Source organism: Mustela lutreola, chromosome 12 (assembly GCF_030435805.1).
Source record: "Mustela lutreola isolate mMusLut2 chromosome 12, mMusLut2.pri, whole genome shotgun sequence".
NCBI classification, from domain to species: domain Eukaryota; kingdom Metazoa; phylum Chordata; class Mammalia; order Carnivora; family Mustelidae; genus Mustela; species Mustela lutreola.
Genome location: NC_081301.1, coordinates 3,155,383 through 3,175,851, shown reverse-complemented (window position 1 = coordinate 3,175,851; position 20,469 = coordinate 3,155,383). Strand labels below are relative to the sequence as shown.

General features: G+C 63.0%; 2 protein-coding genes and 1 long non-coding RNA gene across 5 annotated transcripts in view; 2 read left to right on the top strand and 1 right to left on the bottom strand.

The window, feature by feature from the left end:
• Positions 1–454: 454 nt before the first annotated feature.
• On the bottom strand, positions 455–9,407 carry MYMK (myomaker, myoblast fusion factor). The gene is made up of 5 exons (XM_059142717.1): positions 9,127–9,407; positions 4,783–4,897; positions 3,847–3,995; positions 1,075–1,191; positions 455–604 (listed from the first exon to the last, which is right to left on the bottom strand). The coding sequence occupies exons 1-5, from the start codon at positions 9,259–9,261 to the stop codon at positions 455–457; spliced, it is 666 nt and encodes a 221-aa protein (XP_058998700.1). The 5' UTR covers positions 9,262–9,407.
• LOC131812803 (uncharacterized) lies at positions 600–10,344 on the top strand. The gene is made up of 5 exons (XR_009346491.1): positions 600–5,275; positions 7,050–7,191; positions 7,952–8,141; positions 9,061–9,150; positions 9,501–10,344. It is a non-coding gene; the product is annotated as an uncharacterized LOC131812803 (long non-coding RNA).
• Positions 10,345–17,015: 6,671 nt separating this feature from the next.
• Positions 17,016–20,469, top strand: part of ADAMTSL2 (ADAMTS like 2) — a 31,078-nt gene continuing 27,624 nt past the window's right edge. For 2 of the 3 annotated variants that reach the window (XM_059141598.1, XM_059141596.1), the window contains exons 1-3: positions 17,016–17,260; positions 18,846–19,079; positions 19,598–19,740. In XM_059141598.1, coding sequence (XP_058997581.1) covers positions 18,990–19,079; positions 19,598–19,740 — 233 coding nt within the window. In that variant the 5' untranslated portion in view covers positions 17,016–17,260; positions 18,846–18,989. The remainder of the gene's footprint in view (positions 17,261–18,845; positions 19,080–19,597; positions 19,741–20,469) is intronic. The other variant, XM_059141597.1, reaches the window with a different exon arrangement.

Genomic DNA, 20,469 nt, shown 5'->3' with positions numbered 1-20,469 from the left:
ATCCCGACCGGGTGTGTTCGGAGCCGGAGGGCACAGGGCATAAGTGGTGACGCTAGTTTCCAAGAGAAAACTGATGCTGTGAGTAGGGGGCGCGTGCAGAGCCCCTCTGCGGCCGGGGCTGGGCCGGAACTTCTGGGTGACGAGGAGAGGGCCGATGAGGTGGACACACAGGTTCCAGGCTTCTGTAGACACAGCTGTTGGCCATGACTGTGGAGACGCAGCAGCAGGAGGAGGGGGGTGGGGGAGGAGGGAGGAAGGTCTTTTCTTTCCAGCATGAAGTTTGGCCAAAGTGGAAACCTAGTACCTGGGGTCTCCAGGAGCACTCAGGGTGGGCCCCAGATCCCTGGGGACCTCTCAGGCTCGGAGGAGACGTTTCTCCGGGGCGCTCCTGGGTGTGAGATGGGGGGAGGGCAGGGGCTTGTGCAGGGGACGGGGACAGAGGCGGGCGGCCATGTCAGATACAAGCGCAGCAAAGGGTAGAGCAGTCCAGCTTGGCGGGGGGCCCTGCGCTTCCGGCCTTCTTGTTGACCTTGGGTAGCAGGAGGACGAAGGACATGGCCAGGGCACAGTGGTAGAAGCTGTGAACATAGGTGTAATCCCAGTCCTGCGGGGGCGGGAGGGGGGTTGGGCTGTGGCCCCGGGCTCCGCCAACCCTCCGTGCCTCGGGGCACCTGCCGGTCCCCCTCCCACCGGATCTGGCCGAGTACCTCCTCTAAGGGACCTCCCCTCAGCGTCCAGCCCGTGGGCAGTCTTTCCCGACCCCAGCCCCTGGGGTGCTGGAGGGAGAGGCACCGTGTGCTGGGCCTTTGACTGGGAGGCTGGGCTGCTCCCCCTCCCCTTTCCCCCCCCCCCGCCTCCTCCTCCCCCTCCCCCCCCTCCCCTAGTCCTGCAGGTGCCCCAGCCTCAGGCCCCATCTGGCTGGGTCCCTCCTCTCAGATCCCCGCAGACAGCGAAAGCTGGGGGCCGACGGGCCGTGCTGTGGTGGGAGGGGGGCCTCCCTCCGCCCACCAGGAGGGACAGAGGAGGCAGCAAGGGGAGCTGCCGAAGCCCCCCGAGGAGCCCCGGTCCCCGTACCTCGAAGAAGAAGCGCAGCATGAGGGCCAGCGCACCGAAGCAGAGGCCGGGGCCTATCTGCTGGGTGTAGACACTCTTGTCGGGGTATAGACACTTCTTCTCCTTCATCTGCTGCAGCTGCGGGGAGAGCGGCCGGGCAGGGGTCACCCGGCAGGGAGGCCGTTCATGGCTGGCTGGAGAGCTGGCCCCAGGCACCCACGTGTCCCTTGGCTACCCTCGGGCCGGGGGATGGGGCTCAGGGAGGTGCCCTGCGTGCCTGGTCCTGCGGCGGCAGGCCCCAAGGGAGCCCCATCCTGGATGGCTTGGTTGGGAACCCCTGGACCAGTGTGCCCAGTGAGGACCGCCCCCATCCCTGCCTGCCTCTTTGGGCTAACAAGATAACCCTTGCACACACACCCCTGCTGGGCAGCGGGGACCCCCAGGGGACCAGACTCAGCGAGGGGGTATTGGAGGGCTTACCCCGCCCACCATGTGGCCCACAGGGATGCCCGTGTTGGGGTCCGACAGACCCTTCAGTGGCTCGTGGATCAGGACCCATGGTAGTGCCCCTGAGACAAGCTGACCAGCGCAGGACTCTCTGCTTGCCCAGGTGTGCACGTTAGTGGGAGGCGTGAGCCGGCACTGACTCCTACAAGGATGGGTTCACGCACACGGACAACACGCAGTAAATGAGGGACCACACCCGGCACCTTCCAGCCCCTGGGGCCGAGGTGCCTCAGAGGGCCGCTGTTGGGGATCTCAGCACAATGCACGCCGTGGATCGTGGACCCCTCCCCCGCAGGGCTGGGGCCCCCCACAGCCACATACACCTGCTGCGGGGGAGCCCCGTGCCAGTCGGGGTGGGCTGGCCCACCAGAGTCTGGGTGCGGTTTTCTGGAATTAGCCATTGCTGATAAAACATCAGGCCCCGCGGGGGCGCAGACGGCAGGTGGGCGCGGTTGTGGGGTCTGGGTGTGGTTGGCCACGGCCCTGTGCCTGCCCAGGGTCCCGTCCTAGCCTGGCCCGGCCCGCGGCCCCCACACCCGCCTCTCTCTGCTTCCCCTCCCTGAGGGCTGCTGTTCCCAACTCGGGCTCGAGAAGGGACGAACCTCTGGGAGAAAAATCCACCCTCATCCTAGGGAGAAACTGCCCTTGAAAATCCAAAATAAACTCCATGCTAAATGGTCTGAAAAACACAATTTGAGCCCCAGATGTAGGGAGCCAGGCAGACCTCTTGGCTCCCGTGGCGGATCCACAGCCCGAGGGCCGTGGAAGTCGCCGTGGTGCTTTCCACGGAAACTTGGCGAGTGGCTTCCATTCTGGCTAATTACAATCAAACACAGATCCAGGCCCGCCAAGTCCTGTGGGAGGAACAGCCCCCCGGGGCAGCCTGTCCTACTTCCTGCCGGGGAGCGAGCCTGCACTATCGCAACCCGGGCTCTGTGTTTATGCATTCCGGCACGTTCATTAACGCGGTCTCTCCCGGGACACGGCAGACCCAACAGGCCTCCCCCGCTCTCACGGGCAGCTCCGGGGGCCTCCTGGGTCAGCCTTCCCCCTTGGGGAGGCTGGAGGGAGAAAGAGGCTCCTTCCTTTCTCTTGGGAAGTCAAGGCCCGACTTCAGCCGGTGCCGCGTGACTTCTTGTTGCTTGCTGACCTCTGTGAGCCCTACTTCCCTCATTAACTGAACGGCAGGACGAATCCTCTACTCCCTGCTGTGGGAGAAGCAGGACTTTATTTTCACTCCCGCAGCTGTAAAACGGGTTGATGGACACCTTCTGCGCCACCTGCCCAGCCTGACCCCTGTTCCCAGAGAACGGCCCTCCCGCTCCCTAGGTGGCCTGAAACCCCTCCACCCCATCCCCTGAGGCCCTGCCATCTGGGCCTTAATTTTGGGTCCTTGAGTGGGTGTGTGCCAGCACATGGAGTTGGGACACCCCGAGATTCCAGGTGGAGCTCCAAAGGGGCGAAAATGTGGCAGAAGGAGGTCACCTTGGGGCCTGCGCTGCTGCATGGCTGGAGAATGGGTCCAGCCTCAGGCCGGCCAGCAGGCCGGGCCTGTGTTCTGGTCCCTGCAGGGTTCAGCTCTTTCCCTTCTGGGGTCCCAGGAAGTGCCCCTGGGTCCACTCTGCTCTGGCATCCCTTGTCAGCTGGGGAAGCGTGGGTGGCTTTCAGGCCTCACAGCCAGGAGGGCCTTGGTACAAGAGAGCTGTGGGGAGGCCTGGGGACTGTGTGTCAGGACCCCCAGGGGACCCAGTGAAGAGATGGCAGAGTTGCAAAGTCTGGCTCAGGCTGCCTCATCGCTTAGGGGCTGTTCCAACTTCCTGTCCACTACACACCACAGCCTCCCTCCTCAAGGCTCTCCGCCTCCGTGAAGTCCTCCTAGAATCATCTAGGCTTTCGCAACTCTAAAGCAGTCATTCTCTGCAAAGAGTAATAATGATAGTGGCTGTTGCTCCCACGTGTCGAGCACATTAGAAGCCAAGTTCTATGCCAACACTTTCAGATACATTAACCCAACTTCTTTGAACCAAACCTCTGAAGCAGGTACTGAACTGTTCCTATAACAGCCACTTTCCAGACATGGAAACCAAGGCCCAGAAGTGGAGTCACTTGGGTTAGGTCCAGAGCTAGTGGGGACGGACGGCACAGACGGTCCGTGGGGCGGGGGGCCCGGTGTTCCCTGTCTCTGTGCTCTAGCGGAAGCCCCGAGACAGGGACAAACGGAGACCCCGAGGTGGAGGCGTCACGGGGGCGGGTGTCCCCGTCCTCCGAGGCGCGCATGGTACGCACCCACTTTGTGGCAATGATGAGGACAGCCGTGCCGATGGGGCCCGAGTACACCCCGTAGCCCCAGCGGTCATGGTGGATCCGCACCGCGATGGTCAGGACGCCAAACATCACGAAGGTCGACCTCTTGGGTTCGTCAAAGTCGGCCAGCGCTGTGGGTGGGGGAGGAGCCGGGAGGGGTGAGCAGCCCCTCGGCACCCCCCCCCCCGGCCACGGCTCCCCCAGACGCACCCCAGAGGCGCCCCAGCCAGAGAGACCCCCAGGGCCCAGCCCAGTCACCCTGAGGCCTGAGCTCCGGCTGGGTGTAAGGTACAGACGGGGACAGAGCTGCGTGGGGGTCACGGGCAGGGCATGGCACACCTGCCCCTGAGAGCCCCAGGACCGAGGACAAAGACACGCAGGTAAGAGACAGGAAAGATGCGGGTCCTTCACGGAACCTGGACAAGTACCAGGGAGCCCGCGCGACGGGGCCCGTGTGTCCTGACGTTGCCTGCAGACGGCGCTAAGTGAGAAGAAAGTTGCAGAAACTACGCTTTTGAGCAATTCCAGCCTCGGAGAAGCCTGAGCTGACGGTGGTGGTGGGCCCGGCGGCTGGTAAGGGCCTCAAGAAACGCCCTGGGGGCAAACCCGGGTGTGCAACAGCGGTTTCCCAGGCGGGGGGAGCTGGAAGCCCCTCCACGGGTTCCAGGCCAGGCCCTGCCGCGTGAGGCGCTCCGGACAAGGCCTCGTTCACATGGGGATTGAGCCGGAGGCAGAGATGGGGATCGGGACGTTTAAAGACGGTGCGTCCTGTCTCATCCATTAAACCGGGCTTCGAAGCCCAGGAGAGGGCAGAGACGCTCCCGGTGCGGTGGGGGCAGTCAGAGGGCTCGGCTATTTCTGGGAGCGGCAGGTGGATGGTGGGGTAGGGACACTGGGCGACAGGGCGCGGCCACTCACCCATCAGCGAGACCCACATGCTCAGCGCGGTCCCGTAGACGCTGAAGTACTCCAGGACGTCGTGGCGCATGAAGCAGACCACCGACAGGCCGGGCCCGTCGCAGGCGTGGTGCAGCTGCTGGGAAACCGCGGCGGTCAGCGGCTGGAGGGGACAGCACAGGCCCCAGCCGTGCCTGGCCCCTGCCACTCCCCGCCAGCCAGGCCACTCGCTAGCCGCGAGACTCAGGCAAGTCATTTCGTGCCTCAGTCTCCCCACCTGAAAAATGGAGGTGCCGCCAACCACTCCCCTCATGGTGTCTTGTGGGGATTCGACAAAACGTTCCCCTGAGGGGTTGGGAGCCTCGGATGTGCTCAGAGCCCGGCCGGGCCTCTCCCGGTGCGTGTATGACGTGACCACACGGAGTCCAGGCATCAGTCCGTGAAGCCCGCCGAGGTGGGGACCCCGAAGACGCGCCCTGCAAGTTCCTTCAGCACCTGAGTTTACTCAGAGCAGGTGTGTGTGCGTTCCCTCAGCATCTTTGGGTATGAAGCTGTGGCCTAGTTTTTGGATGCCCGTCAGCCCTACAGGGGCCTGGGAGGGCCTTCTCCTGTCGTGAGTGGGCTGTCCCAGCGGGGAGGTCCTCAGATGTGAGTGGGCACCAGAACCCTGCGGGGGGAGGGGCCGGTGAGGACTTGCGCTGCTCCCCCCGCAGGGCTGGGTGGCGTCCGAGGTTTGCACTGTTAGGAGTTTCTTGGGGTGCTTCCAGCCACCCTTGTGGAGCCCATTGTTTAGCTCCAGTTTCCTTAAGGTCCTGGGAGACTGCGGAGACCCCCGTGTTGAACACGGCATGGCACGTTCTCCCGTCTCCTGTAGTCTCCCCAGCACCCTATTTAATAGCAATTAAAAAAAAAAGTTTTATTTTTTTATTTGACAGAGAGAGAACAGAGTAGGGGGAGAAGCAGAGGGAGAAGCAGGCTCCCCATGGAGCAGGCGCCTGACATGGGACTCGATCCCAGGGCCCTGGGATTGTGACCTGAGCCAAAGGCAGACGCTTAACTGACTGAGCCACCCAGAAGCCCTTTAATAGCAATTTTTAAGACAGAATACCTTTGTGGAGTATTCTCAAAGCAGTCAACTGAATTCTTACAGAAAACAACAACTCTCTCCTTTTGCATACACATTTCATCACTTTAGGTAATATTTAATTATGTGATGTAATTATTTTGACAAGTCCCACGGGTGTAAACGAGTTTGGGAACCAGCACAATCAACTCTTGGTGAGCCCGGCTCAACAGGAGGGAGGGGGCGTCCAGGAGATCAGCCCAAGTCTGGAGGCCCAGGGATGTTAGAGGGGGAGCAGGAGCCCTGGGTCGCCCAGTGAGTCAAGTAAGTCGGGCTTGACTTAGAGCTCCTATTGGTTACAATCATAGGTGACCGAAAACAAGGGTGCACCCAGGAGGCATGAATAGAGGTATAGTGTCCAGAATGAGGGAGGTGACAGTCCTACTTCTCTGCACCCTGGTCAGACCCACCAAGAGAACAGGGTTGAACTTTGTATGCTGCACCCTTTGAAGTGATGCAGGGAAAGAGGATGGAGTAGAGCGTCTAGCTGGGGAAATATAAGCTTCAGGTAGGGCCTGATCAAGGTGCTCAGACCTTGGGGATAGGGCAAGGAGAAGGACTCTGGATGCGCACAGTTCTGGCAGGCAGAGCTAGGCCCTGTGAGTGACATGGATATTCTCCTGCTACTTCTGGAACTACATCGCTCCCCACACTGCCCATCCCCATCATCTGGGGCTTCTGCTCCCTGGCCTCTCCCTTGTAGGACAGATCACCATCTATGATCATAGACTTAATCACTGTGAGATGATTGGGGGTGTCTGCCTCGGCCCCATGAAGGGCAGGAGAGCTCTGTCTCAGCCTGGCCAGGCAAACACAGGGTCGGGGAGGCAGACTTTGGGGTGGTTGGGAGGGCAGCTGACCCAGGAGGCGGCTCCCCCAAGGCCCTCGGCTCATCTCGATCAGGCAGGTGGGGAAGGGGAGACTCAGAGCAGTGCCACCTGCCAAGGGCGCTGGGCAGAGCAGTGCCTGGCATCTGGCCTCCCTGCCTGTGAAGCCTGCCTCTCTCGACGCAGGGGTGCACTTGGCCCATGATGGGGCTAGCAGAGGTGGAGTGCGCCGGGGGTCTGCTGGGAGATAGCACAGCCTCCAGAGGCCCACCTAACGGATCCCTGCTTGGTGAGCTTAGGTGGGTGGCCGGCAGCCTGGGGCCTCCTCTGTCGAACAGGGACGAGAATACCCGCTCTCGGGGACGGGCCGGGGGACTCCGTGTGATGGGGCAGATGGCACCGTGTTGGACACAGAAGTAGCGACTGCGGCAGGAGGCTTCTGGCCAGAACACGGAAGAAGCCACATTGGAGGCAGAAAGGGTAATGGTGTCGCCTGGGGCTCTGGGAGAAAGGGGCTGAGTTGGGCTTTGAGGCCCGAGGACATTTGTCACAGGAGGCAGCTGCTTCTGCCACTCTGGGCGGGACAGGGCGGGACAGGGTGGGCCTCTTAGGTCAGCCTGGAGGCAGCTGGGGGCCAGCCCAGCCCAGCGGGGAGGGGCGGCCTGGCATGTCTGTGGTTTCCGGGGCTGGGTCTAACATAGACCTGGGAACAAGACCCCCAGCTCCTCTCCCCGGCCCTAAGACCCTTGTACCCGCGGAGAAGTCCCAGGTCCACTCTGTGTCTGGGTTTCTCATCTGTCAAATTGACTTCCTGGAGCTCACCCAAGCAGGGCTCCCTTGTGGAGCTAATGGAATGGCATTGGACGAGATGCCTTGAATGAGCCGAGAGCCCCAGAGCGCATCTGCGACACTCAGGTTCTTCATCTGTCCAATGGGCTGGTCACAATCCCAGGCTCACGGGGAGCCGAGAGGACTACATGAGACAGTGTGTCCACAGCACGGGCACGGCCCAGAGCCTGGACCCTGGCCCACAGCCAGAACCACTGCGCCCAAGATCTCTCCCACCCGGGCGTGGAGACAAAAACCTTAGGCAACCCCCAGTCCCAGGTCCTGCTGCCTGAGGGGGCACCAGCCCATGCGCACACAACCTCCCCTGTGGCAGATGAGCGCGGGTTCGGCTCACGAGGAGGTCGGCGTGACAAGTGCACGCATGTCTGCAAACACGTGCGTGTGTTCACAGACCTGCCCGCCCAGGGCTGCCCCGAGGACCCCGACCCTCGCCCACAGAGGCCTGGCTGCTGGAGCAAGGCCAGCCGGCGGTGGGAGCCGTGCGAGCTTTCACATGTCTGGCGCTGCCACAAGGCCGTGGCTGGGGGAACGCTCGCCTCCCTGGTGCAAGCTTCTTGCGGGGAGCCAGGCTGCAGAGAAGGGTGAGTCTGACTGGAGCTGGGGCGGCAGACCGTGGCGGGGGAGGACTCAGAGGGATACAGGTCGGCCCGGAGACACAGGTCGGGGATGGTTAGAGGGATGGGTCGTCGATTAGGTCGGTAGAGCGATGATTAGAGGGAGAGGTACGTAGGTCGGAGGGTAGGACCCACAGATAGACCGAAGCTTCAGGATGGGAGACAGAGCCGCAGAGACACGTGGGGGGCCCGGGGGACAAAGCCAGACAGGGAAAGACCAGGAGGTTTGGCCCGAGAGCAGGTTCTGTGGAGACAGAGCTCCAGAAATCCAGAGGGACCCAGACACAGACACTTAGAAAGGGAAAAAGGCAAAGGTGGAGAAAACCCACAGGAAAAATGCAGAGGGAGAGTGTGCTGCTGGGAGGGAGGGACGGACAGACAGTCGTCAGCCTGTGCGCGGAGGAAGAAGGACTCGGAGGGAGACACGGGCCTCCGAGAGGGAGAGACGAGCAGACGTGAGCAGGCCCTCCTGAACCGGGGCCAGCCCCGGAATTCTGGAATCAGAATCACCCAGGCCCTCCACATTCCCTAAACTCCACTAACCCCCTCCCAGGCCTGGCTCAGCCCCTTCCTCGCGGCCCTGCTGCCCTGTGCTTGTAGCTGAGAGTGTGGTAGGAGCGGTGGTGGGGGAGGGAAGGGGGGGCCTGGGGTGGTCTGTCGGCAGCAAAAGGAGGGGCCCCCCCAGAAGACTCGAAGGGCTCGTCCTGGACCAACCGCTGCTGACCCACTGTGGGCTTGGTCTTGTGCGCACCAATCCTAGGGTGGCTTCCCGACCCAGACGGGGAAACTGAGGTCCAGAGAGGAGGAGGGGGGCCCCCAACCCTCTCTCCCGGTCTCCAGACTCTTTCCTTCTCCTCCAAATCACTTTTCTTCCTCCCCGGTGTAGGCAGGTGATGGAGAGATGACCCCTTCCCTGTGTCCCTGTGCCTTTGGGCGAGTGGCCCAGACTCACCGCTACAAAGAACATGGTGAAGAGGTAGACCATGGCCTCCATGTGGAACCGCCTCTTGGCAGCGATGCTGACGGTGGGGAGGAAGGCCAGGCTGCTGAGGGTCGGCAGGAGAAGCTTCGCCATGAGCGTCCCCATGGGCCGGGGTGGAGGGGAGAGCGCAGGCCTCCCGGGTCCCCAGGGCGGAGGAAACCAAAAGGGACGAGTCCTGCTCCCTTGAACGGGGGCTCGGAAGGCAGCTGTGGTTCGAACGCCCTGGAGGGAGGCAGGGACAGGAGTGCATATGTGAGAGCCCAGGGATGGGGTCCAACAGCTGAGATGCCACGTGACCAACACTTGTCTCTGATTTTTTTTTTTTTTTTTTTTTTTTTCTCGAGAGACCAGAGCTGTTGGTTCCAGGAGACCACACTTCTTTTCTTGCCTTCAACCTCGGCAACAACCTGGCAACAACCTCAGAGTAAAGTGGCCCTGAGTAGAACCCTCAGCTTGCAGCCTCTTTCTGTCCTGGCCCTCTCCCCCGGGCCCCAGGGAGCGGCCAGCGGTCTCTGCTGCTGGAGCCCCGTGTCTGCGGCGGCTGAAGGACAAGGTGTAGTCGATTCTCGTCACCAAAGAGCCTCGCCGACCAGCACGGTGCTTTGCCAGCCCACGCCAGGTCCTGCCTGCTCTTTCCCCACCTGGGTTTCCTTGGCAACTGGACTAATGAGACAGTGTTTTCTCCTCGGCTACCTTGTTTCGCATCTGTAGCAAACGGCCGGGCCATCCCTCTCTCCTGGGCTCCCAGGCGGAGGCCGTAGCTGGCGTGGCAGCCTCCCTCCGCTGGCCTTGGGGAAACCAAGGCCTCCCTTCCTTTGTTGTAAGAGGTTTTAGGGGCACTGTCTGGCAGGGTGTCCCCTGTCCTCTGGCCTAGGAATGATGGCGGTGGTGAGCTACCCAGGCAGACTCTCTCCTCCAGCCTGATCGCTTGTCTCCTGGCTGGTCTGCTTTCTGCCCGAGAACCCTCTTTAGTTCGACTCTTTTTTCATCCTGATATAGTTCACATACGACAAAGTGCACGGTTGGATGAGTTCTGACAAGTGCACATAGCGATGGGACCACTGCGTCTCCCCATCAGCCTAGGGTGAGCCCTCACGCCCTTGGCCAGCATAAGCAAGCGCTGCTCTGTCGCACGCCTGACTTGGCCTGTTCCAGAATTCCGCACAGATGGGACCATGTGGTGTGCGTTTGGGGTCTGACTTTTTTTTTTTTTTTTTTAAAGATTTTATTTATTTATTTGATAGAGAGAGATCACAAGTAGGCAGAAAGGCAGGCAGAGAGAGAGAGAGAGGAGGAAGCAGACTCCCTGCTGAGCAGAGACTCGATCCCAGGACCCTGAGATCATGACCTGAGCCGAAGGCAGTGGCTTAACCCACTGAGCCACCCAGGCGCCCTGGGGTCTGACTTCTGCTCCAGCGACAGAGCGTCCCCGAGAGTCGCCCACGTTGTGTGAGGTGGTTTCTTTGGTTGCCAGGAGAGTGGGGTTCTGCCACGTGGACGGGCCACGCTTCCGTTCTCCTGAGAACTGGACCGCCGAGGGCGACCACGCAGGGACAGCAGGAACACAAGTGACAGGAACCTTTCTGTGGTTTGCAACAACGCATCGGTGGTGCCATTTCCCGCTTCGGAGCCTTCCAAGGCGCCTACCATCCCTGGGGTAGTGTCCACGGGTCGAGGAGAACCCCAGGCCCCGTCGGCCCACACACGCGTGGGTCTCCGCCACACTCTCAGACCCCGTCCCTCCTCTATGCCCCCCCCGCAAGCACATAGTTCCTTCTCCTCCTCTTTCGGCCGTTGGCTCGATAGCACCGTCCGTGGGGAGGGCCGTGCTCCCCGCCTGGCGTCCAGGCAAACCGAGGTGCTCCTGTGCCGGGCCCGAACCTGGCACACCGTAGGTGTTCGACAAACACTGGCTGAATGAATGACTTTGTTCAAAGAATGAATGAAAGTCCAGGGAGGCCAGGCTCCTGCACATTTCAGTCTGGCACCGAGGAGCCCCGTTCCCTCTCCAAATGGGAAAACCAGATCCTGCTCTGTGTGCGGCTCTGGGCAGGGCAGGAGGCGGCGACCCCACGTGGGCCGTCCCAGAGGCCTGCTCTCCCTGCCCACCTCTCCACCCCTCCGCTCCTGCCCGCACCCAGCTCCCAGCCCCCGTCCCCGGAGGAATACAAACCCCGTGGTGTGGAAACGGGAGTAGATGTCAGGTGCTCAGAGAACCCTCTGGAGCCACAAACCCCGCGCAGAGGCAGGAAGACATTCCACAGTTGGTTTTGTGCATGAGTGTGTGTGTGTTTTCTTTGCAGCTGTGAACTCCAGGGCCAGGGCTGTAAGCTTGGGAAAGGGGAAAAGAGAAGGGGGAGGTATGGGAGGAAGGCAGGGGTGCGGTTGGTTGGACATGTGTTGCAGTGATTAAAGCAGAAGGGGGTGGAGGGGGGGTTGCCCCAACGTGGGGAGACAGGTGACCGGGCCTGGGGCAGCCTGGGGAGCCGCTGCAGACCGGCCGGAAGTCCCAGGCCAGCGTGGAGGTGGGGACGGTGCGCGTGTGGCTCCCTCCGAGACCTGGCCGCCTGGAGACCGACCAGCTGGCTCGGGGGAGGGCGTCCAGCTCTGAACAGGACTGAAATGACCCTTGGCTCTCCCTGCAGCTGGCGAAGCCATGGGCCTGGGGGCCGGGAGAGGGGGAGGCTGAGTGGGAGACCCCGGCCGGCCGATTCAAGGGAGCAGAGAAGTGGGGGTGAGGGGCTAGGACAGGGCGGGGCTGGAGGCCCACCCCACTGGGACACCCCACCCACTGGGCCGGATCCACCCACGGGCTGGAGTGACCAAGGTGCAGCCTGTCTCCGTCCTCTCCACTTCCCTGTGACCTCCGTCTGCCGGCCTGCCGTGGCCACCCCCAGCCCACCACCCCCCAGCCCGCCACCTGCTCGAGTTCTGGCCACACCCAAGCCCACAGGCCGCACACCCTCCTTCTGCCTGGACGCTCACTGCTGGTGCCTCCCCCTTTCGTCCTGTCGCCCTCAGCCTCTCCTGACCCCTGCCAAGGGGAGGTCTCTGCCTTCTAACCCCACCACACTGTGTGCGTCTTGAAGGCCGCTCGCACACACGCAGACACGGATACAGCGCCGGCTGTGTGTAGGGCCCTGTGCCAAGCACTCTTGCTGCTTTGTCCTGTCGGGTCCCGTCAGCAGCTGGGGGGTGGGGTGGGGGGTGCCGTGTCTCCCCTCCCCATTTTACGGGGCGGCAGACCGAGGCCCAGAGAGGAGCAGGTTACTGGCGCAGTGCTGGGGGAGGGTCTCCGGATGGCCTGGCCTCCCCACCCAGCCCGAGGCGGCATCCCTCCTCCGCCCAGCAGATGGCGCTGGCCCTGGGGGGACCCTGCAGGCGGGGGATGGGGGGGCAGCCGCAGGGGGAGAGGGAGCCCACCGCCCGTGCCCCCTTCCCGCGCCCCCTCGGGCCATGGAGCAGGCCGGGTTTTATAGAGGTGCTGAAATGCCTGGAATGCCACCCAGCTCCCGTCTCCTGGACAGCTGTCTGTCTGCTCAGCAGGCCCGAGAGCCAAGCCAGCTGCTGCGCCTGTGTCCTCCAAATTTTGAACACCCGACCCACGGCTCTCGGTCACTCCAGAGTTCAGCGGCCCTCGTGCCCTGGCTGTCCGTGTAGGGGCCTGCTGGGGCGCCCCTGCACCTGGCCAGAGGGGTTTGGGCTTTGATGTTTTCCCACTTGTTCCTTGGGGCCCCCCCAATTACCCCCCGCCCCCAGACTGCCAGGCAGGGGGTCTGCTCCGTGCACGTGTGCGGGTCTGCAGCTGAGCTTGGGGTAGCAATCGTGCCTTGCCTGCAGCCGCCTGCTGAGGAAGCCACCCCCAGCCCCTGAGCGCCCACCGGTGACCCAGGCTGAGGGCTCCGTCCCTGCCTCACAGGGTCGCCGGGACGCTGATGAGAGTGTGGCCCTCTGAGCGGTAGCCCGGCCACCGTCGGGCCTCGGGGCTGCGTTTCCCGGGAGCTCCCGTGGCGGGCTCACTTCTCAGCCACGCCAGGCTTCTCACGCCGCAGTCCTTGTTCCTTATTTGGGTGGAAAGGAGCCTCTTGTGGAATCTGAGAATCAGAGAGGCCTACACACTTCCTGGGTGCCCGTACTGGAGCTTCAAGCCTCGGCCTGACAGAGCATGCTTAGGGCTTCTGGCCGAGAAGGAAGGACAAGGAAACGAAGAAGCCTGTTTTGGGGTCCAGCTTCCCACCTGCTGACCCCCAGGAGTTGGCAGGAGGACATTTTCCCTGAATGTCCAGCCCCGGGCCTGGGGCAGAGAAAGCTGTCTTCTGCCTCAGGCTGGGCAGGAAGCTTATGACAAGGGGCTGGCTGCCGCTGGGGCTGCTCTCTGGGGCCTGGTCCTCTTCTGGGTCTGGCCAGTGATCGCCAAGCTGGCCAGATGATCCCTCTGGCTGAGGTCCCCCATGCTTCTGAGCTCTGTGGCAGACGCTTTCCTGGACGGGACAGCGCTCGGCTGCCAGTGTGACTGTTTGACTTCCAGCACCCCCAACCTGGTCACCCCATGGCCCCCCAGTGTCCCTCCCCGGCCCTGGATCTTTTCTTTGCCCTGAGCCTGCTACTTGCTGTGTTCCGCTGCCTCTCCTCGGCATCTGGTAGAAACATGCCTGTTTTCCTGTTTCCAGGCTTCTCCCCAGACATCCAGAAGGCTCTGGTAGAAAGACCGTTTACTAAAACACAGGTGTCTGCAGCACCCCTTCCCTAGCCGGGGCCCCAGGGAGCAGTGGCCCAGGGTGGGGTCCCCTGGAGGAATTAGCATGCCAGCAGGGAGCTCTGCCTCCGGAGAGCGGAGGACCTCTTGGCTTCAGGAGCGGCCACACAAGTCCAGCCCTTTGTTTACTGAGCCCCCAGTATGTCTAGAACATGCTGGGCCTCAGAGGTGCTGTGTGAGCCAGGAGCAGCCTCCGCTCTGTGGGGTCCCAGCTGAGGGTCCGGAAAGAGCATTCTGAAGCCTCAACAAAGCACTGGAACACCTGGGGGCTTCCCAGAGGAGGTGGCCCCAGCAGATCCTCTGGGGAGCTGAGTATGTCCAGAAGGGTGCAAAGAGTCGGGGGCAGGGCCCGACATGGGGGCCCAGAGTCCTCTCTTACAGTGACTCTCCAGGGAGCCCAGACAGTTTGGATCCCGGGAGGGACAGAGCCAGGAGGGAGTGACCCCACTAGGTGATCTGTGGGGCTCAGTGCAAAATGGGGGACCTTTGTTCAAAAAGCAGGATGAAACTTTTTCTTTCCTCCATGGATTCACCGGACTGATTGTGTCATTTTTTTAAATTTGAAGTTTGTCGTGTTCCTTTGGGCACGAGCATACTTTGGGGATGAGTGGTCACCCTTCCAAGTACCCAGGACCCCATCCGGAGACATTCAGCCCTGCTCCGGCCCCTTGGGGGACAGAGGGCGGCTGTGGTTGCTGGGTCCGGGCTGGGGGTGTGGGGGTCAAGAACCCCAGAGGTGGAGGGAGGCGGGCTGAGGCGCTAAGACCCAGCGTGTGCTCCATCGCCCCGTCCCGTGCCACTTCCAGAACACGGATGCAAAGACCGCATCATTCCGACCGCCAACACGGTGACCGCAGAGCCCCAGCCCCGAGCGTGGGTCCCTCTGAGCACGGGTTGAGCCGTGGAGCGGGTCCTGTGTGGCTGCTGGGCGGGAGGCTCCTCGGGCATCTTGGGTTCCTGCTGTGAGCTGGGCCCTGAGGGCACCAGGAGGCCCGGCCTCTGCAGAGGCCTCTGCGCTCAGAGCACAGTGAGGCCTTCGGGGAGGTGCTCCCTGCTTATCCTTTGTTCGTCACCCCCCCCCCCAATTCCCAGGGTCTTTGGGGGCCCCAGGAGCCTTCCCTGGCTCCCGGGGTCTCCCCCAACATCTCCGGGGACACTAGGAGGTAAAGCAGCAGCCGTGGGTTCCCGTGGGTCTCGATTGGGGGGGCTCCCTGTGTTGCACGGGGGAGGGCCTGGACGGGCTCCTTCAGGTGGAGGGCGGGGTGGGGTGGAGGCCGCGGGCCCAGGGTCAGGCACCTGCGGGCGGTGGCGTAGCTGAGGGGTGGCAGGCGCGTCTCCCAGGCGCTGTCCCGCCGGGCTGAGAGGAGGCGCTGGGGTGTTTGTGTCGGCCGGCTGTGGGGTCCCTCCCAAGGGAAACCATTAGTCACCCTGGCGCTGGCTAGACGTGGAGCCAGAAACGCTGGGAGTTTCGGGACCACGCCAGGGGGGTGCAGGGCCCTGGCGCTTGGCTGGAGGGGAGGGGACGGCGGCTGAGGCTCCGAGGGCGCCCTGGCCCTGTCTGTCGGGTGTCTGTGGGGCGGGGAGGGGGTGCAGGCGTGGGTGTGTGTCCTCCAGACTGCCCCAGAGACCGGCTCTGTCCTGTCTGTGCTTCAGCACGCGGACCGCAGGGGGCAGTGTGGACCTGGGTTCAAGTCTCCATCACAGGGACTAGCCCAGCAGCCCCGGGGTGGGGGGGCGCTGAGAGGAACAAGACCTGCCCCCCCACTGTTCTTGGTGGGGCGCAGGGTAGCACGAATGCACGTAAGAACCCCTGCAGACAGAGAGGATAGGTCAGGGACAGTGGGGGGGGTCCCTGCTGTGCCACCAACCAGATGTGTGACCTGGGGCGTCATTCAACCGTCTCACAGCCTCAGTCCCTCCATCTGCAAAATGGGGACAGTGAGGATGCCGGTCTCAGAGCCCTGGGTGCCCAGGAAGGACCCCATGCAGGATGGGAGGCGGTGTGGCCCTACTCTGACTCCTTCTCCACTGCTGCTGTCGGGGGCCAGACACCGGGCAGAACTTCCCCAGGGCTGGAATAACCCTCAGCCACCCAGGACGCCGCTGAAGGAGGAGTTCACCTCACAGTTCCTTTGGCAAGGGACGGGGAGGGAGGAGGAGGTTCCCTAGGGGCCGCTGGGGCCTAGGCCACCTGCACAACTGAGGCAGGGGCTGGATGACGTGCTCCGGAGACCTTACATGCTGCTTCCACCCCGACCTTGTGTTTCCAGGAAGGTGGGCTGGTTGGGGTAGAGGTGGGGGGGGTTCCAGGCCTGGCTTTGGGTATACAGTTTGCAGAATCTGGGGTCTGCCTGAGTTCCTGGGGGCTGGAGCTCACGCCGTGTGCTCCTGTGCTCTGCCCTCCACTCCATGCTCTGACTCAGCAAGAACACAGGCCTGGAGCCCCACGTCTGGCCTGCCAGGGGCTGCCCGACTGGCCCAGGCCCAGGCAGGCCGCTGGGCCCTGCCAAGCCGGTGCTGCGCATCTGCACAGAGTTCCCCCCACGCCTCCCCCCCACTGGCCCTGGCCATTTCAGCTGTCTGGTCGGCAGACCACCGGCACCCCTGCCCCTTCCCTGGAGCCCTCCGCTGGGGCCACTGGGTCTCGCTTCCTCACCCTACCTACAGAGGCCTCTCCTGTCAGGAGAACCTTTCTAAGGCCGTCTGGGTGATCTGGACCTCACCTTTCCCATCTGTAAAATGGAACTGGGCGACTGGACACCTCCTACCACCCAGGGACCATGGCGGGGAGAGTCAGAGACTGGGCCCCTTCCCGAGGCAGCAGTCAGACAGACCTAGGCTGGGCTCTGCGTCCACCAGCCTTCCCGTGACCCCAGGCCGGCGGCTGCTCTGTCTGGACGCCCCAACACACGGTTCCCAGTGCTGGACCCGGGAAGGCGGCCTCCCTGCTTGCTGCTCTGGGCTGCTGCCGAGGCAGCAGTCAGCAAGCAGCTGGGCCGGCCTGGCTGGGCTCCAGAGGAGCGGAGCGGGTTAAAGTGTGCGCCAGGCCGGCCGGTGGCGGGCGGGGGAGCAGCCTGGTGGGAAGTGTGAGTTCCTCCCTGTCTGCCTGACAGCTATAAAGGCAGACTGGCCGCAGAGCCGCCACTGGGCTGCACGCCTCCCTGGGAACCCCCTCTCCTGGGTGCTCTTTGAAGTGGAGGCAGGAGGCGGCAAGGGGAGGAGGAGGAAGGGCGCGGAGCCTGCAGCTCTCTGCACTCTGAGCCTCCCCCGCTCGCAGCACCTGGCGCCGCCTGCCCGCCGTGGCTCTGCCCCTTTCCCCAGGAGGACAACCTGCTGACCCCGGGCCAGGTAGGCCACTGCTGCATTTCCTCTTCCCCACGCAGCCCTCCCAGGGCCTGGGTGCACTCCGGGCGGGCTGGGGGGTACCGAGCATCTCCTAGCCCCCTCGGGGGAGCTGTTATGTAACCAGAGGAGGGCTCATGGGGAGGGTGGAGACCCTCAGAGCGCAGTGAGGGCGGCCCCTCAGCGCCCAGCCTCGGATGCCTGAAGCTCTTGGCGAGGCAAGCTTCTGCTGCCGGCCAGTGGCTGGTTTTGGACCCCAGGGAGGGATGGATCCCGCGTGAGCCGGACCTGGCCTGTGGCCAGCGGTGTCTGGGAGCCTTAATGAAAACCAAGTGTGGGGCCGGCTCAGCACCTGTCTTCAGCCCGGCAGGCAGGAGCTAGGGCACCGATGAGCCAATGGGACTGCCGTGGGGGGGGGGGGGCTGCAGATGGAGGCCTGTGGGGGAGGGGTGGCGGGCAGGGTGGGGAGGTGGCGGGCAGGCAGCAGGGGAAGTGGGGGTCGCTAGGACTTGGGCTCCGAACTCCAGGGTCTCCTGCTGCCTGGTCCCCGCAGAGACATTCCGAGGATGCACGGGGGTTGGCGGGCATAACCGGGGATCTGCAGGTGCTTGACCTGCTGTGGCTGATGGAGGGGAGAGGGGACAGATCTGGAGGGGGCTTTGGGGCTGGTAAGGGTGGGGACAGCTTTCACACCTTCTGCCTTGGAATTGGCGGGTGCAGGGAGTCCCTGCGTTTACTCTGCTCTGTGGCTTCAGGCAAGTTGACTTCCTTCTCTTGGGTCCAGGCTCTAGGGGGGTAGGTTTGCTGGTTTCTGAAACCCCTTCTCAGCCTTGCTGGCATGCGACACTTCGGACCAGAGACAAATCTTAGAAGCTGCAGAGGTCCCTGTGCCTCCCGGGAGGCAGGCGTCCACACAGAGAAACCAGATAGGGGAGCCAGAGAGCCCAGGAGGCCGGAGGCCTTGATTTGACCCCTGGAAGGAAGGTCAAGTGGTGTTTGGGGCTGACAGTGCTGACTTGTCAGGAAACAGACGGTCCAGTAGCTCTGGGCTGTCCTCACATCATACTCCGGGAGCAGAAATGTCCATCTTGGTTGGGGCAAGTAGGGGCACAGATGCCCCGATTCTGCCCAGCCTGAGATCCCTGAGGGTCCTGGGCCCAGCCCCCTCGAGGGCAGGGGCAGGGGTGGCCAGGGAGGGGAAAGGCCAGGCAGAGCAGGTGGCCTCCGTGGGCCCCTCCAGCAGCCCCACGTGGCTGGCGGGGGGTTTCCTCTCCCATGTGGGCAGCCAGCCCTGAGGGGATGAAAATCCGCAGGAGTTCTCACTCAGGCTGGTTCTGCCAGGCAACGAGCTCTGGTGTTTGGCTCCTTCATACAGTGGGTGTGGCCTGGGCCTATGGCCTCCTCAGCTGTCCGTGGGGTTCTCCACAGGCACTACCTGAGGGGCTCAGGTGGTCCGAGGCAAAGCACGGAGCACGTCCCTGCCTGCCCTTTGAGGGGGGCGGGTGCGGGGAACAGGGTCAGCAAGCGCATCTCGACCCATGACTTGTGCCTGTGCAGACATCCTCAATCACTCCCCGACCTCTCCCAACAGGCCACCAGGCAGCCACCAGCAATTGATCCCAGATAGCCTCCCGGCCTCTGCTCTGTGTGGGCCCCGAGGACTCTCCCCTCTTCCTCGTCAGCCGTCAGAAGATCTGGGCCTGGCCTAGCAGTGACTGTGGTCTTGCTTCCTAGGATGGATGGCGGACGGCAGCCTTCACTCTGGGTCTGGTCCCTGCTGGCTGGGGCATTGCTGGCTGGGGGCATGGCACCCACTGGGGCCACGGTGAGTGGCGAACAGCATCCCTCACCCGGAGGGGCTGAGCTTGGAGGGGGTGTGGCCGGTGTGGGGCAGGTGTCCAGGGATCCCTGCACGCATTCCCAGAGCCCCAAGCAGCTCCCAGGACAACCCTTACAAGCCAGACCCTGGCCACTCAGATCCCTCTCTGATTTGGCAGGATGAGGTTGGAGGGAGCCGAGGGCTCCCTTCCAAGAGGGGCCTGGAGCAAGGCGTGTAGAGGGGCCTGCAGAGCCCGGGCTGGGGCCCAGGTGCTCGGGACAGAGAAAGCAAGGACGCTCCCACCAAGCCCCCGGGATGTTTCAGACTCAAGAACGGGAGGACCCATGGCCCACAGCTTCCAGGGTCTTCCCTCCAAGACCGCCCTGGAGACGTGGGCCCGGGGAACGAGTGACCCAGCCGGTGGGCATCTGGGGACCGTATACTCCCGACCAGGGCACGGGGATGGCAGGCCAGTCCTGCCCGGGGCTTCAGCCTTCTAACCGTCTGTGGGGACTGCCGCCCAGGACAACAGTCCAACGTCCAACAGCCTGGAGGGAGGCACTGACGCCACCGCCTACTGGTGGGGAGAGTGGACCAAGTGGACGGCGTGCTCCCGCAGCTGTGGGGCCGGGGTGACGTCCCAGGAGCGACACTGCCTGCAGCAGAGGTAGCGGCTCGGTATGGGGGTGGGGCAGCAGGTGCCGGGGGAGTTGGGGTGGCTGGTGGGGGTCGTCTCAGGTGGGAGGGGGTCTTCTGTTGGAGGCCTCCCAGGCCAGGTGAACCACAGGCTTTTCACGGGCCTGTCAGGGCTGAGGCTCCTGGGCGACTGTGTCCCGGGCTCCATCTTGCTCCGGGGTCGTGGGGACAGCACTTTCATGAGAGCAGGATCCATTTCTTGGGAACCCCCGCTTCTTTCTCTCCCTCGCCCTCTCTTTCTTTCTTTTTAAAAAGAGATTTAGACCCAACGTGGGTTTGAACTCATGACCCCGAGATCCAGAGTGGGTGCTCTAGCAACGGACCCAGCTGGGCGCCCCTTCTTGGGGTTTTTCAGTGAGGGGTGAGGTCTCCCTAGCTTTCTCTTCTGAGGACATGAGTTGCTTGAACATGGGGAACAGCGTACGGCCCAGTGGTTACCGTCAGACAGACCTGGGCTCAAACCTTGCCTCTGTCGCTTCCTAACTGGGTGACCTTGGCCAAGTGACTTAACCCCTCTGAACATCGGTTTCCTCATCTGTGCTGTGGACATCACTAGGGCCTTCTACCTACCAGCCCAGGGCTGGGGCACAGTAAACGTTCTTGGTTTTACTCTGAGTTCTGTGTACAGAGACCCTGGGCTCTGTGCCCGGAGTACAGAGGTGAGTTGGATAGCATCCCTCGCCTGGGCTGTGGTGGAGTC